At 40.9% G+C, this 17,127-nt stretch overlaps 1 protein-coding gene across 1 annotated transcript in view; it reads left to right on the top strand.

The window, feature by feature from the left end:
- The window catches only part of LOC144531703 (transmembrane protein 132C-like), a 166,136-nt gene that overhangs the window by 6,389 nt on the left and 142,620 nt on the right, over positions 1 to 17,127 (top strand). Inside the window, exon 2 of the mRNA XM_078271961.1 lies at positions 1,298 to 1,363. Coding sequence (XP_078128087.1) covers positions 1,298 to 1,363 — 66 coding nt within the window. The remainder of the gene's footprint in view (positions 1 to 1,297; positions 1,364 to 17,127) is intronic.

The raw sequence follows: 17,127 nt of genomic DNA, 5'->3' as shown, positions 1-17,127 counted from the left end.
TTTCATCAGCAGAGAATGGCATAAACAGTGTCAGGCTTGGAGAGTAACTGAAATGGATGCTGAGGGTTTTTCCCCCTTATTTAGCTAATGGCATTAGCTGATGTCATTAGCTGTGCATGTTAAGTGATTGACAGGAAATGACTTTGATGTTGCAGAGTGATTGTACTGTACAAGGACAGTCTGGCACTTCTCTCTGTGCAGGGAATTCAAATTACAGGCATACTGGTACACTTTGTTTTCTCCAAGTGTGTCCAGTGAGGTCGCTCCCTTAGTTGTGTTTTCTAATAACTAATATTGTGGTAATTATTGATGATGACTGAAAAAGGCCAGGCAGGTGTGGGGCTGCTCAACTCAAATGCAAAATACAGAGGCGTACATTGAGTTAAACCTGAGAATTCAGAAAGACTTGTGCTTTAGACAGCATGACAAATGAGAGGATTTTACTCTCTAACTATTCCTTCAGTCATAGGACATGGTCATTTGCTTTCCCAGAAATCCATAGGATGTAATCCACTGGGAGGGAAGAATGCGAAAAGTGTCTTTCTTTTCCCTCAGGTTTTACTTTACTAATAGGATCAAAGGCGGAAAGGATGAAAAGAAGAATAATCGATATATGACAGCATTAAGATGAAACATCGCCCTTTCCTTCTTCACTCAGTGTGTTCGGAGAATTGGGAATACAGCGTGCCAAACCATGGCTGGCGCATAAAGATCCGTGCTGATGCACCCCGACACACATAATCACACACAAACGCACGTGCGCAGCATCACTAAAGCTTTTGTGACACATTGTAGCTGCGCACTGTAAACACACACAGAGGCACACACAGACTCATCTGCTTGGGCAAACAACTTCACAGCCATCCAACTGGGAAAGGATCGCACTCTGCGGGGGGTCTGGAGACAATTAGCATAACTAACAGAACACTCAGCACACTCCCAGCAAATCAGAGGGAAATGAAAATGGACCTACACAATCAAAGCAAGAGTGTTAACAGCATTTTTTTGTCATTTCCTGTGTGAAAGATTGACAGCGAGAGATCACTTATTCATCTCGCTTCACCAGCTTTGGTCCCACAAGACAGTAGAGGTACAGTACGTGCTCTTTTTTCTTACAAGTCTGTCGCTTGGGCTTCAACCCCCTGCTGAGATGGCCTCGCACCTCATCACTCTACGGAAGAGTGGTGCGGAAGTTTTGCAATAAGTTGTTAGTGAAAGCCAATTACATTTTTTCTTTTCATGTATTTCTGAAGAGAGTTTTGTCATTTTGTGTCACTTTTGTGTATGAATGCCACAGGTACTGAGGTAGAGATGATGACAGTGGGGATGGGAGAGCTTTCTGGCATTGGCGTTATCTGCCCAGGTCAGAGCAGGAAGCTATTGCCCTAGTGTTTTTGTTTTTTTTCCAAACATGATTGATAACAGTTAAAGCGTTCCCGATGGGCGACACTTTCGTGAAATCTATTTCTGTAGGTCTTCACGGCCACAGTTTGCAACTTTTCTCAGTCTGTTTGTCAGTCTCGCTCTATCTAGCTGTCTCATTATTGCTTGGTTCATCTGAGTGTCTGATTCCGGTAAAGAGCTGTTCCTCATTGATTGATTTACCATCCGATCAGATGTTAAGAAATGAGAAAATAACCACTCAAAGAGTTCAGCATATAGCACAACAACATCAAAAGGAAAAACCTACACACACACACACACACACACACACACACACACACACACACACACACACACACACACACACACACACACACACACACACACACACAGGTGAATTTTAATTTCAAACTTGATAGACATTTCCGAATTGAAACCTGATGGGAAACTATTCCACACCTTTAGGAATGTGGTTCCCAAACCAAGACTCAATTCCCTTACCAATTTTCAGCAACACTGCCTCAAGAGAGGTAAACATTACTGAGAGCTCCAGCCAATAAAAATGTATTAGCAATAGAACTTCTTCCAAACCTATATCTGTATAAGTGTTAATTTTTTCATGCAGTAAGCCAAGTGAGGCACACTTCAACCGTAGTGATAAATAGATTAGAATAGCCTCGGCACCTTTCAAACGTAATAATTGTGTTATATTTGCTTCAGATTATCAGAAATGTGCAGTTGTGCATGTAACTTCTGTTGGTAATGCCAACTAAAGCAGTGACGGTTTGTATTCTATATGTTAATGTGCCGACAATGCACAGTACACAGTTGCTTCAAGACATTTTAACTATATATAGGCTAACTTTAGGAACAAGCTATAGGGTCAGGCACAGTTTCTTATGTGGATTGATTTTCAGTGGCTGTATGTATGGTTTACCTGTTTGAGTAATACACTGGGCAGGAGAATTAGACCCAGATATTGATCCATCTGTGAGCTACAGGCCATAGTTGAGCTCAAAATTGCGAGCAGCCTTAACAAACTGTTATTGATCAATTTCTAGTTATAGGGCCAGTTGGTAGGCCTTATCAGGTCAGAAAATTGTAATCTGTGCAGCAGAGGAACAGATGTTACCACAGAATGAGAAAAACCTGTTTTTGAGCAATCCTGTTGAACAGTTCAACAGGATTTGTGTATGTGCGTGTATTGACGTAGAAAGTGTCAGCTTCTCGGTTTGGTCGTAGCCTGCCAAAATGAACCAATCTGTGATCAGATTCACAATAATCAGAAATGTGGATCCTCACATATGGTCTTCCTTTATTATAATCCTCTCGTTTCCCTCTCTCATCCTACTCATCTTTCCCCTGCTTCTTCCCTCTCTCCCTTCCTATCATCCTCCCCCTCACCTTAACATCTTCATCATCTTTCTTCTCCCCCTTTCATCTCCACCTTTCTCCTTCCCTCTAAATTGACAGTTTTTTCTCATATGTTACAGTTTCTTCCATCAAAGAGCAAAGCTAAATATACAAAAAAACAAAAAAAAAACATCATTGGCAAATTGGAGAGAAAGATTAACGGCAATTGCCTGCAGTTTTTCTTCAAACGGAATAATAACTTTGAATACTTGAATATTAAAAGCCATGATGCTCTGTTTAACCACTGCTGGTGTATCTTGTGTTTGTTGTGTATTACATGGATTTACTGAGTTCAAGTAATTTGTCAATAAACATAATATCACATGTAAAATGCTACAAATGCAACACAGAAATGTATCCATCGCCTTGTAACTCTTAAAATCTGTCAGTTGAAATGACCTATAAACGTCGGCCTGTGCTTGTGCTTCCAGTGAACTAGAGTTTCATACTCTGTCACTCATCATCGTTATGATCGTCTCAGCTATGCTTGATGCCCCATTTCATTACCCCACAGTTCACTTGCCGTTTTCTAGCTGAATCTGCCGACCCGTATGTCATGCTTTATTTCTGTAATCCATTGAAAGATCTTTTATCCACATTTCCGCTTTCTCTATTGCATCCACTGCTCTGTCTCTGTGCATTCATTACTTTTACTCTCCCGCCACCCGTGGTCTTTGCTTCTCCTTAGAATTTAATTACCACGGGGTAACTGGACCAACCAACATACATTCTCACCAGAATCAATCTAGAAGAGAAATGGTCAATCCACTGCCTGCTCGGCCTGGTTGCTCTGACTCCACCAACAGACACAGTGAAGAGGGCCGAACTTGCCGTGCTGAGCTCTGATTTTCCAATTCCCTTACCTTATGTGCATCCAGTGAAGGGCTACTGGGTTATATGTAAATAGAACAAAATCTCCCTTTTTTTATTCATCTGGACACTGCTCCAACATTTGTCGACACAGTAGATTTAAAGGCTTTGGCAAACTGTTTGATCAGATTACCCTTAATATCTGATCACTTATAGGCCATAATGTGTATTTTGAGTGTTTTAATCTGCGTTTAGCATGTGCCTGTACCCAAGGCAATAACAGTGATTTTACGATGTCTCTTATTTAGTCATCCTGTGCCTGTTTCCTATATAAACAATATAGTGTGCTGTTCTGGGCATGCCCAGGGCCAGATCTGGGCCCAGTGCATCAGTAATAGAGGATAAATCAGTTCTTAAAAGGTCCATATAGGGGGGAGCCGAAAACTATCCAAAGCCGAAGGATTTAAACAGACATGAAATCCCTTTTGTTTCGCTGTGGGCATGAAGCTGAGTGAGTGAGCCTTTTGTGGGCTCTTGGTACCATTCTGGGGCCTCTTGAGTGCCAGCATTTTCCAGCAGGTAATTGGGCCTCTCTGTGCAAGTGTGTGTGTGTGTGTGTGTGTGTGTGTGTGTGTGTGTGTGTGTGTGTGTGCGCGTGTGTTTGTGTGCGTGTGTGTGCTCTCCATGAATACAGTGAGGATACAGTAGGCGTTGAGGGACACATGCCATTTTTATTTAAAGTTAACTGATGAGGCAGACAACTGGACTGACGTGGTCAACTCATGTCTTGACACTCCCAGCCTGAGGTGTGATTTCTATCAGCACATTCATTTTTGTCTCATTCTTTGGTTTGGTCCCCATGTGGGATCGCTTTATGGTTCGCTGGAGATTCATTGACTGTTGTGGATTTTTTGCTTTAAATAATTTCATATAAAAATAGGCTGGGGATATATCATCATCTTTATATAACCTCTGTGGAGCTTCCCCCATGTTTTATAGAAGAGAATACACAAATATGCTGAGCGCCAATTCACTTGACAACTTGCCATTGACAGAATGCTCAGGTCATGAGATTTTTTTAGACCAAAACTAATGTAGTCTTAGGAGCCAGAAAATGTTGAGAAATCCAGCAATATATTGAAGTGCAGTAAACAAGAACCAACAGTACAGTATGCAACATGTTTGTCCTTGTATTGCATTGCAATCTTTGTTCTACATCTCGCATGCAGGGTGTAGGATCAGATAGCTTTTATCCATGCAGTGACTGTCTGTCTTACACAGTTATCTGCAACAGCAGATGTGCTTTTATTTAAACAACAGTCTGTTAGAGAAGACAGAAATCTCTGACTCAGTGTCAGATACACACAGCATAGGGCACACTACAGAGGTTGTTAAAAGTGGCAGGATTGTTAAAGGCACATCAAATAGGGCTGCAGTGATTATTTTCATAAATTATTTTTTTAATTCATCGATTAATTTTGCCTTTAAGATGTCAGAAAATGCTCATCACAAGCTCCCAGAGCCCAAGGTGATGCTTCAAATTGCTCGTTTAGTCCAACCAACAGATCAATACTCTTAAAAGCTTTCAATTTACAATAAATTAAAACAAAAAAAGCAGCAAAATCGAAAATGTAAAAATTTGATCATCAAATGTTTGGCATGTGAATTGTTTTCAGGCTATAGGAGCATGTAAAATCTGTCTGTCCGTCAGTTGGTCTGTCGGTCAGATTGCCATGAAATCTTGGTTAGACATTTATGGCCCCTAAAGGACAAAACGTACTGACGCTGGTGATCCAGTGACCTTTCCCCTTGCATCACCAGCAGGTCAAAATATGTACACAAAATGGATTATCACAAAACTTTGTACAGACATTCATGGTTCCCAGATAATGTACAGTAATGACTTTACTGACCCCCTTAAGCGTTATTGTGAATCCTACTTGGTTTCTTGGCAAGGACCACTCTGCCTAGCATTCAAGCGCTAGGACTGGCCAGGTGTCCATGCTTGTGCAAGGTACAGGAATCAACCAATGGGCTATCAGACCATAACCACTCGAGATCAATGTCTAACCTCAACCAATCGGGCTGCTATGCAGGGAGGGTCTTGCCATAAAATGTAGTGGAATTAATAGTAACGCTCAAAGCCTTACAGAGCCACTAGTGTGGTGGTAGACTCGTAGTCAGCATTTATTGATTTATTAAAGCTCTTAAATAAAAGTATTTTTTTATTTTTAAAAGCACTGTATATATTAATGTGTGCATTGCAAATACAATATCCTGGAGTACAGTGAGAAAGCAAACATTTGCAAATCCTTTTAAGCCAAAATCTATATTGAGAAAATGACAGAACACCTCTAATCATACTGAGGAAACCTGCTGTTCAACTGTAGCCTGGTACCTTGAAGCTCTTGCATCAAACACTTGTCTGTAGTAGATTTATTTGTACACTCATCTTCAAAACATCTTTTCTTTGTTCAATTTGCCTATAATGCATCTGAGAGAACGCACTGCAAATATATATCTTGCCATTCTAAGTTTTGGATTTCCTCACAAGCCAGGATATACCTCCAATCTGTAAAGCTAATTACTACCCAATGTCATACAGGGCAGAGTTTCTTTCATATGTAGATTTGATTAAATTATGCCATGGTGAGCTCATTAGAGTGGATTTACATTTAGAGATGTTTTTTGTGCTCCGTCCCCCCTGAACCTTCTCAACGCCAACACTGCAATCACGGGATTCTGATGACCTGACATTTCCTGGCCGGCTTTTCCACCGCCGCAGCGCTGCACGCTTACAAAGTCGTCTGTGCTCATCAAAGCTAGGAAACGGCGCCATGCTGCTTTCAAATTCATGGTTCACTTTGCTATATTAAACACTCTCATGGTTTTGTAATGGGCCGAGCATGTTAATTAATTGGGTCAGAAAGCAGATCAAAGGCCTCTGGTAGACAGTCAGTATTTTGGACCGTATCGGCTGTAAAAGTGTCAGGACACCAAATTTGGGGATGGGACACTTTCACTCATCCTGTCTGCCATCAGGCTTTGATTTAATAACTCTGTAATTGTTCATTTTCAACATTAACCAGAAACCTCTACTTTCCCATAGAACGATTTCACCACAATTTGTATTTGTTTAAGTTGTTGTTGTTGTTTTGCTTCGGGGTTTGAGCTGGGCTGTTTATGGATACATCTGCAGGATGACTGACTGTTTTAGGTTAGCTTGTTTCAAGAGGCAGTGGATCTAATCGTGAGGGGGAAAAAAATAGAGAGGTAGCCATCAATCACAAACCCCCGTTTTTTCCTGCTGTCAAATTACCTCTGCACCATCACACCACCCCCGACTGCAATTTGATAGGAAAAGAACACTTTATCTTTCCAGCTGTCAGACGAATGATCAGCCTGTTGATTATGACGTTAGCGTGGCGGTTTGCCGATTAAGATTCTCTGTTCAACATTTAGGGATGAATAATCCGCTGCCAAACACTGCTGTGCATACAGCATGCAATACATGCAGGGAAAAGGTATCTGTATGGATATTAACATCATAAATTGTCGCTGTATTTCCATTTGCTCGCACGTTGTCTTTCATAATGATTTTATTTTTTTTGCTGATGTGATATTACACAGGAGAATAAAAGCAGTACAATAAAAGGCAGGATTGAGGGCTTATCTGGCTCTGCAGGTGTGGTATTACAGGCTTCTCAATGGGAATCAGACTTGTGGTGTAGTATAAGTATAAGCTCCTGCACTGCGCAGAGCATTCTGTACAGTATATAATCCCAGTGCACCTTCCCATAACTGGGAGCTGGGACAAAGTGAAGGGCACACGGTCTGTTGGCTGCATCACACTGACAAGCGGCCCCAGAGAAGGGGGGGGGGGCACACGAGTGCTTGTCGTGCTTTGTGTGGTTGGATGCTGCGGACGCTCAGCACTGCCAGGGAGAAATCTTCTCCAAGCCAACATAAAGGTTGCTTCTTTCTCCATTTCAGTACAAAATAACACACACAAAAGAGAAATGATGGGCTGATAATGTAGTTAGAGAAGAAAAGGCCTAAGAAGACTCATTTCACTGTACTGAGAAAAGGGTTTATTGTGGCCAAAACTATTATCCGAGTAAATATAGCATTATCTTCAAACAAGCTCATTATATTAGTGATGTAATACAGTTAGATGGATCATCCTTCAAAGCAGTGCAGGAAGGAAAAATAAATCTATTTTCATTTTGTTTACTCATCTATTTTTGTGCTGCACAACGTTTGGCTCAGCTAATCAAAAATCAGTCCCAAACTTGTGTTATGTACTCATCTATTTTCATTCCACATTGTGGTAAAATGAGACTGCATCTGGACCACTGAATATTCAGTGAGTCTTTGTAGACTAATTATAATGTGTGTCTTCATAAACTTGGGGACTGCATGCAGTGACTGAATAAGGGAGAACAGAAAATAAATTGATTTCTTGCTTTGATGCAGCTATGTGTGTGTGCATGAGTGTCTGATGAGGGGCCCGGGTGAAATAAGAAATCTTAGTCTTTATTTCTTTTGTATGTTAATTTAGGCCAGCTACAGTGCATCATTGCATTGTGCCGAATCCCTGCCTCAGCACAAGGATCGCAGGGAATCTATTCTGAGCCGTGATGAAATTAATGGAACATTTTATTGGTGCAGGTCGTGTTTGTGGTTTTGCGGCATTGTAATGAAAAAGAATGTTGAGAAATGTTGAGGAGGTGGAACATTAAAATGCCCCCGGAAGGTTCTGCTCGCTATTGAATGGGAAATAAGTCCATCATGGAAAGCTCGCTCAACACAAATGATTAATGTGAGTTTGGATGCGTTTGAAAATTTGTTTCGCTGGTTTAGTATGTGCAACATGTGCGAACAAACACACAAACATTAGGACATCTGCATACAAAATACACTCATATGAACAAATGTCTTCAGTCTTATGTAGCTCAGCGTAAATTCTGTCAGGGAGACGGTTCTGTATACCAATTAGAATCGGGCACTTATGTTCTAACCAATCACAGCATACTACCATGTTTTAAATCTGTTCTCTCTCCTGCTTCTGTCAGTTGTATTTTCAGACGAGAGTGCAACCCGCCTCCTCCCCTTTTACCTCCAGGCATTTTCTACGGTTCTCAGTCTTCTCCCGGCTGACGGCTCGTTTTTGCGTCTTCGGATTTTTCTCACCACCACCAGTGTCTAGATTCTATTGGGGGATGTGTTTGGTTTTCCTAAACATTAGATTTGTATAGATACCCCTTTGCAATGGAGTCTAACCTCCAAATAATTATGTTTGTACTTACTTGGTTATATCTTATTAATAAAGGTTTGCATATCTGCAACGGAGTCTCTCCTGATTGAAATATAGTTATTCAAGCATTCAGTGACCTGGCCCCTGTTTATGCACACAAACACATATATACATAAAGGCCAGTCACAATAATATGCGTCAAGACAGCCTACTTGCATGGAAAACAGGGTTTCTGCATAAATTGCTCTAATATCATGATTTGGTATGTTAACTACTCTTGTGTCAGTGTTTTCTTCCAATCACAGGCAAAACATTTAAATTGAACTTTGTTTTTCTGCCCCCCTTTGAGACAACAAGATGGCCTAATGGATAAAGAAACTGCTCGCGTGTCCATCGATGTCAGCGATCATACATTTAAAACTTTAAATAAAACCGCAAACTTTGAAACTGCTTCATTTAGCAATTTCACAGCAGTGAAGAATTGGCACATTCATTTTGAGATATTAGTGTAATTAATGCAAACAAATGAGACGATCAGATCTCGTTATTGGCTTCTGTTTTGCATTTTAAGATATGCATGAGTGAGTCTGGTTAGGTTTTGTGTAGCCTAGTAGCAGATCGTGGACCAAATGAAACTTGCTTACTCAAAGATAAATCTCACCACACAATGACCATCATTACATCATTGTTCTCATTGTCATGTTTAGAGTGTTTTTTTCCTGAACCACGCCCTTCAGCCTGTAATAATTATGCAGGGTTGCTTCCTAGCTAACAAGGGCAAAGTAAAATGATTAGCTATAATTGGATCATATGTAAGATGAAAAAAACACCTGATTAAAAGAGGATCCTGCAAGGCCACATGCTTCTCAAGGCCAATAAGAAAATAACAATGAACATGCCAGTATCGTGTGTGGCTTCTCTACAGCAAAAGAGAGCTAGAAACCAGCTGTACAGCCAACTGCATTCAAACACCTAGTTCTTAGTGAGCCCTCAAGTCATTTTAGTCTCACAGTGCTTGCACAAAGTAGCCACACTGTCTCCAGGAGTACTGTGTGATGAGGCTTCTGGGTTACAGGACCCCTCACACAGCTGCTCTGTCGAATGTGACATGGCCTAGGATGTGTTGTTTCAACTTGTAAAGCAGGGAAGAGCCAGTCCACATTCTGCATTGCATCTAGTCTTTATTTAGCCTCCCATCCTTCCACTGAGGATACACACACACACACACACACACACACACGCACACACACACACACACACACACACACACACACACACACACACACACACACACACACACACCTCAATCTACCTTTCGTTGTCTCAAACACAGATTGTATGGAAATGTTATATATTGTTATTGCGGCTGTAATGTTTGATGACGACGTCTTACTTGGAAAATCTGAAATGGTCTAAAAAGACAGAAAAAAGTATGTTGAGGACACAGAATTTGAGACAAAAATGGAATACAATGAATCATTTCAACGTGATAATAGGAAGATTAAGCTATATTGTCATTATTTAATTCCAGTGCCAACTCAGAACGCACTGTGCTTTCCATGGTATTGTTTTGTTTCTCCCTTAGAGGCATTTTTGGTATCCTTGCAGTCCCTCCAGGATTTCGCGATGTCGCGATCGCGTCAATTCACGCAAATTCAACCAATCACCGCAAATTTGGTGCGACTCGCAATTTTGACCAATCACTGCAACTTTTCCGCAAATTTGACCAATAGCCTGAAGTTTCCCGCGACTTCAACCAATACCAGCAGTCCCACGTGCACTCTGAGAGCAAATGACCAAGCGGGAGTGAGAACGGGTTGATCATTTCCTTGTTTCTGATATGAAGACGAGACGTGTGTGACTCGAACATCTCACATTTACCAACAAAACGTACAGCGAAAGACATTTCAGACCGTCCTGCCAACCTGTATACATTTTAACATCAATGTAGACTGTAACGATTTAAAAGTCGCTGTCGGCTCTCTGCAGTGGATGGAGCTGCTGTTCCGTTCCCCCTGCGACTGATGCTTGCACACACACACACAAACACACACACACACACACACACACACACACACACACACACACACACAGACACACACACCAACAACACACATGGTGGATGCTGGAAAAAACGGAGATGAGACGACACGATTGAGGACAGCTACGCTCGTTATTTTAAGTGCAATGATAAGTTAAAGTCCAATAAGTACTTCATCAAACTGTATGAATGTGTTTCCCAGCCCGGGCCAGGATAGGAAATTAACTAACAATGTAAAGATCAACAAGCCACTGACACATATGTTCAAATTTGATTCATTCAATAAATTATTATTTTTTGTCTTAAATCCACCAGCCATTTTCATATTCTACCAACATTTGCAGCATCCTGAGCCTTTTTGGTAAGATTATAGGAAATCTCAGCCCACAGTAGTTTTATTCTCCCCAAAACAAGTTTCCTTTTTATTTTTAACTTTTTTTTGCAACTTTCACTGTCTCCTGCAACTTCATTTCAACAAACATACAAAAGACATCGCAACTTTTATCGCAATTTTTTACAAAAGCTCCCGCAAAATCAGGCATTTTGGCCCGCAACAATCTAAAAAAAAGGCCGCGTAATCCTGGAGGGACTGTCCTTGGAATAAAAACTGTTAATTCCTGAGAAAAAGGCTATGGTCCTGGCCAGAGTTCAAGTAAAATAGTAATCCATTTCAAATCTGGCAAGAAGACTTTGCTGGAATCCTCTGGATCTCTGCCCTGTCTTCACGGACCACAACTATAGTACATCACCAAGAGCAAAAAGCCACAAAGAATATATCTAAAAGTTCATATAGCAAGTCTATGAAGAGAAATGCACAAATTTTCTGAAGAAATAACAAATTTATTACTTCAGTATTTTAAGGATTTACCTGCCTTTATCTAGATAATGTTACAGACTAGTGGGTAGAGTGATGGGGCTTCACAGTGCACTGTTGCTGAGTTAGCAGGTTAATATGGATCGCCAGAGGGCATCCAGTCACAATATGGAGGATGTTCTCGTGTTAATGAAGGGATTGTCCACCACTACTTGATAGAGCACTTTGTGTCGCTTTGTTGACTTTGCACAGATGGCAACACAATCAAACTATGAGTCAGCACATCACTACTACTATAACCTCAACTGCTGTAATAGTTGCTTTATACAGTGTTTTAGGATGAAGGTGGTGTTTAAGAATGGGCTTAGAACTCGCTGCTTCTTATACAGAACATGTAGGTGAGAAACAAGCTTCCTGAGGGTTACTTGAGTCAAGATATAACTTGACTAAAGTGCTCATATTATGGTTTTTGGCTTTTTCCCTTTCCTTTATTGTGTTATATATCTTTTTTGTGCATGTTTTAGTTGTACAAAGTGAAAAAGCCCAAAGTCCACCCCAAAGTCACTTACCATCTCCAACAGAAAACACTGTTCACAAACCGCTCCAAACAGCTCTATTGTAGTCCAGCCTTTACTTCCGTGACAAACGTGCGTCACTTTGTAACACACGTTATAATGCTCACCTAGCTGCTAGCATGGCACGCCCTCATACTCTGCTTCTTAATGGCTAGTTGTCCTTACCTAGGTACTGCGCATGTGCGACTCCCAACAAAGATGGAACAGAAGTGAGATGCCTCACTCTGTAACTAAAACAGAGAGCTCACAACACAGGATGAAAAGAGGAGCTGCAGCAATGTGCAGTACAACAAAAATATAGTGTTTTTTGAAGATTAAACCATGTAAACCTATTCTGGTACAACCTCTAAATTATGAACCTGAAAATGACCATAATATGAGCACTTTAAGGCCGGAGAACCTGCTGGCCCAGCCACAAGCCAAAAGGTTACTCATCCCCTGCTGAGCACTGGAGTGTGTTGTAGCTCATTTGGGTGAGTTTGTGGTCTGTACTTAGCCCTTTAAGCAGCCTAATGTGCACCATTTTGCATTTACTGTATTTTCCGGGTGATCCAGTTTAACACTGTTCGGGATTAACAGCATGTTATGGACAGTTTAGAAAGGAACCAGGAGAATAAATGAACGTTTTTTTTCTATGCCATTAGACAACTTTAAAGTGATGCTTTTCTGACAGGTGGTGTGAGTTACACACCGGTATTGGTGCATGGTCAAAATATGAAGGTGAGTAGCCAGAGATCATCCTTGTTTTTGGCTTGTCAGACAAAAACCAAACAGCAGCAAACAGAACTGTGCATCATGAAAAAAATACAATTTAACAATGGAACAAACGTCTTTTGTGTCCACTCCCCTCCAGAGTGTGTGGGAGGATGTAGCTGTGCCTATTTATTTCACATGCGACTATTCATGTAGTAAACTGTATGATAGCCGCTGATTCCGCTGCCTGCTACTAATCACTTTTATCACCAGCTGGGGAGTAAATGAGCAGCATTTGGTTGCTTATTCAGTATAAACATTTACATCCTAACCTATAGTGTAAGACAACAAAAACAAAAGCTGACCCTGCATGTTCGAATACACAAAATGGAGCATCACTTGCTGAGTGATCGTGGACGCGGTGGTCCCAGCTGCTGATAACTGACAGGATGCGGAAATACTATCTGTGGTTTAGGTGAGAAAACTTCACCTTTACAGGAGTGTGTGTTGCAGGGAAATGACCGGCATGCTGCTAACAGACAACAGACTTATGCCCAGGAGCGGCTCTGTGACCCGTGAGAAGATATAACAGTGTCATAACAGCCATCTGGTCTGCCTCCATTTGTTCTATTAATAAATCTCCTGACTAAGCAGGAGGAGAAGACGAGAGGGGCATGCAGAATAGTTACATGTCAGAAGCTCCTCTTGCTTACTTTTTCTCCCTCTGTCTTCCTCACTCACACACACACACACACACACACACACACACACACACACACACACACACACACACACACACACACACACACGCACACACACACAGACTCTTCCACCAGCTGTCATGTGTGCATTGTGACTCAGGGCCCCAAGCTGAGTGTGACTCCCCAAAAATATCTAGAATAAAATGCCGTCTGTGTTCCTTAAATGTATTTTTTGGAATATTTCATACTTTTGTGTTGCACCACTTTGATTTGGAAGGCTTCTATGACTGCCAAGAAGTAACATTTTAATAAAGCTCTTACAAAACTTTGGCAAAGTTCTGTTTGTGCAAACAAAAAGTACATTTTCAAGATAGATTTAGAAAAGGAGTCTGTATTAGAAGACATTTCAGCTCTATCTGTAAACAATAAGTCAGTGAGTAACAGATCCTGTATGCTATATACTCAACCCTAATGCAATCATTGTTTTCCTCACAGTCCAACTTGTATCTTAATGCATTTGCTTATAGGCCCGTCACTGGAGATTGATTTCAGCAAGAAAACAGGAAAAAAAAAGGGGGGGGGCGGAGATTGTAACAGGAACCAAAACAGAACTGTGTTTTTTTGGCACACCATAATTATATTTCAATCATGCAAATGAGCTTGGTTTTGGTAGTTAGAGGGCTGTTGGAGTGTGTAATTGAAAATGCAAAAGATTGTCTCGCATCAAAATGTCGAGGAATGCGCTGGCTGGCTGCTAATCAGAATGGCCTCCACGTGCCGCGCACACTGAATCGCTGTCTCGATCTCTCTAGAATTGAATCGTTTTATCTTAATTAACTGTGCTGAATCCATCCAGGTTTGTGAGAGTGCCAATTTCTTTCAGCAGCCTTCTCTCTCTCTCTTTCCCACTGTGCAGTAGCAAACAAAAACAACAAAAAACAGCTCTTTTCCCCACTTTAATAAATATTTCTGGGGCCGACTGTGATATCGACTAGGAGCACTGATCGAAGGATGGGATGCTGTCAGTTTACTGTAGCTGCACAGACTGATTGTCTGCTGGCTGCTGTCAGTGGAGCTGCAGTAATTTCGCTTGGTAGCGTGTTTTTACCACACCTCCTCTCACTTTAATTTTTCCTCGTGAGTGTATTCTATGTCCTCCAGTGGAAATACCAAATATTTTATGTAGGGTGATGAAAACTCCTATAGTTTAGCTGAAGAAACAACAAGTAAATGTTCCTCAAGTGACATCAATGGGAACACGTAAGCACCATTCGTTTTTGGCTGTCCATTTTACGACTACACTTGTCTTCTCTTTATTTTATTTTACTAGCAACAGCTCTCCATTATTATCACCCCCATCAGTGTGGTTTTAGAGCTGCAGGAGTGTGTGAGATTTGTGTATTCATTAGTATGTTCACATCCCTTTGCAAGCACAAATCTCCCGCTGTGAAGTTCAGCACATTTTACAGTCGGGCACGCAATTAGAATAAAAATATTATTAGAGGAGAAATAAGGGAAATTAACATAAAAAAAGCAAAAATGTTCTCTAAAGTCGATATTAAATATGATTCTTCCTCACCTAAGCATCTTAATTGATTGATAACCCTGAGACACTGCAGATAATGTCCTCAATAACGAGCAATTAAGCTAAAGCATGTTCCCAGTCTGATCCCACTATCTGAGCATGTAATTTCACAGCTTTAATGGCTTGCAGCAATTAAGTAGCCTGTGCTAATTGCTCTATTACGGACACATTGGACATGAATAATGAGGAATTTCATTTAAATTCTGTTTTGCCTTGCCCATAAGATGAATTCAAAGATGTCAATTTTTGAAATTAGTCCTCAAAGAAAGCTTCCCCCTCAAGCATATATACTGCCAGTGCCCACAGCTCTCACCACAATTAGAAAAATCTGAATTTGAAATGAAAAAAGTAAAAACATTTGGGCTTTGGGGGTATAGTGTTGGATGATAAGAGATAACAGAGAGAAAAGAGATGGAAACATTGGAGAAAGAGACTGCAGCCCCCGCAATCTCCCCCCCCACACACACACACACACACACACATACACACACACACACACACACACACACACACACACACACACACACACACCACCCATTGTGCTTGGAACCAAGGTCACACCAGATGATTTTAACAGTAATTCTAAATCTGATTTGGCCATCCCAGCGACCTGGGCAGATTATCTTGTAGTGTGAACAGGTGCAGGACTGCAGAGTGTGGCGCTGCGGGGGGACAAGATGTTTTCAAACATGTCTGATTTTATCTGGTTTGCGTAGTGTGAAGTGGTACAAGACTCACTGAGGCTGAAATGTGAGAGCAGCATCGACAACAGATAATCAGAGTTTAGACACAGGGACAAGAGATGAGAAAGAGATTGAACTGGAGGTTTCGCAGCAACAACAACAACAATGTTCACTCAAGCAGACAATTTGCATCAGCAAGATCAAACTCAGCTTGTTCTTCACATTATAAGAAATGGCAAAGTGGCTCTATAACAGTAATGTTGTGCGGTTGCAAATAAAGGCAAATTATGTGTCACACAACATTCCTCATCAGTTTAAACTTGGCATGTAAGTGTAAGTTTCTGTGCAATAGGGCATGAAATAGTAGCAGCGTTAGGATTAGGAGTCCAGATCAGAACTGGCATCAGTACATGACATTCATTAGGCAGATGGTTTTGACTTCCTTTTTCCCTGCCACAGTGGAACCAATTTGCGGTTTAGAGTCTTCCTTAAGCAAACTTCGACATGTGAAAAGCAGGAGCTCGAACCACCTGGATGGCTAACTGGACCGTCAACTGACAAAAAATTCCTTCATCCTGAGTCTGGACATTTATTATGTAACTGAAAAGAGATTAAACCAGTGATTCAGCATGCTAGACTCCATTGAAGACAAACCATGTTCACTCTTTAATACTACTGACCATTTTCCATCAGTTTGTTGTTTGTTTTTAATAATTTCCTTGCTTCCATGGCATGTGTCGATTTCAGTTTACTTCTAAATCAATTTGCAGAGTTAATGCCACAGTTACCAATATTTTCATTATAGCAATGAATTGTTGTAATCTTTCCCTCAGGAATTGGTTGAGACCAAAACAGATTTAAAAGTAAAGTGAAATATTGGATTTTATATGATTAATGCCAATGTTGCTCTGTGCTGGATGTGTAAATAGGCCATTGTATGCTACCATGTTAGCCTTACCAACTATGTTTGTCTGCTTGTTGGGGAGTTAATATGCCTTAAGTGGCCAAAAAAAAAAAATCTATCAATGGAGCTTTAACAATCTTGTCAAAGGTTAATCATCAGTGAACATCTTGACACCTTTTGTTTTCGTCAGAGTTATATAATTAATTTTAATGTTAATGTAGGTATAGGAAAGTGGTGGACTCTGGTATCCAAGATTTGAAAAGAAGAC

The sequence above is a fragment of the Sander vitreus genome, chromosome 16 (genome assembly GCF_031162955.1).
Source record: "Sander vitreus isolate 19-12246 chromosome 16, sanVit1, whole genome shotgun sequence".
Taxonomy (NCBI): domain Eukaryota; kingdom Metazoa; phylum Chordata; class Actinopteri; order Perciformes; family Percidae; genus Sander; species Sander vitreus.
The sequence above is the reverse complement of the archived record's forward strand: the minus strand, read 5'-3'. Positions and strand labels throughout refer to the sequence as shown.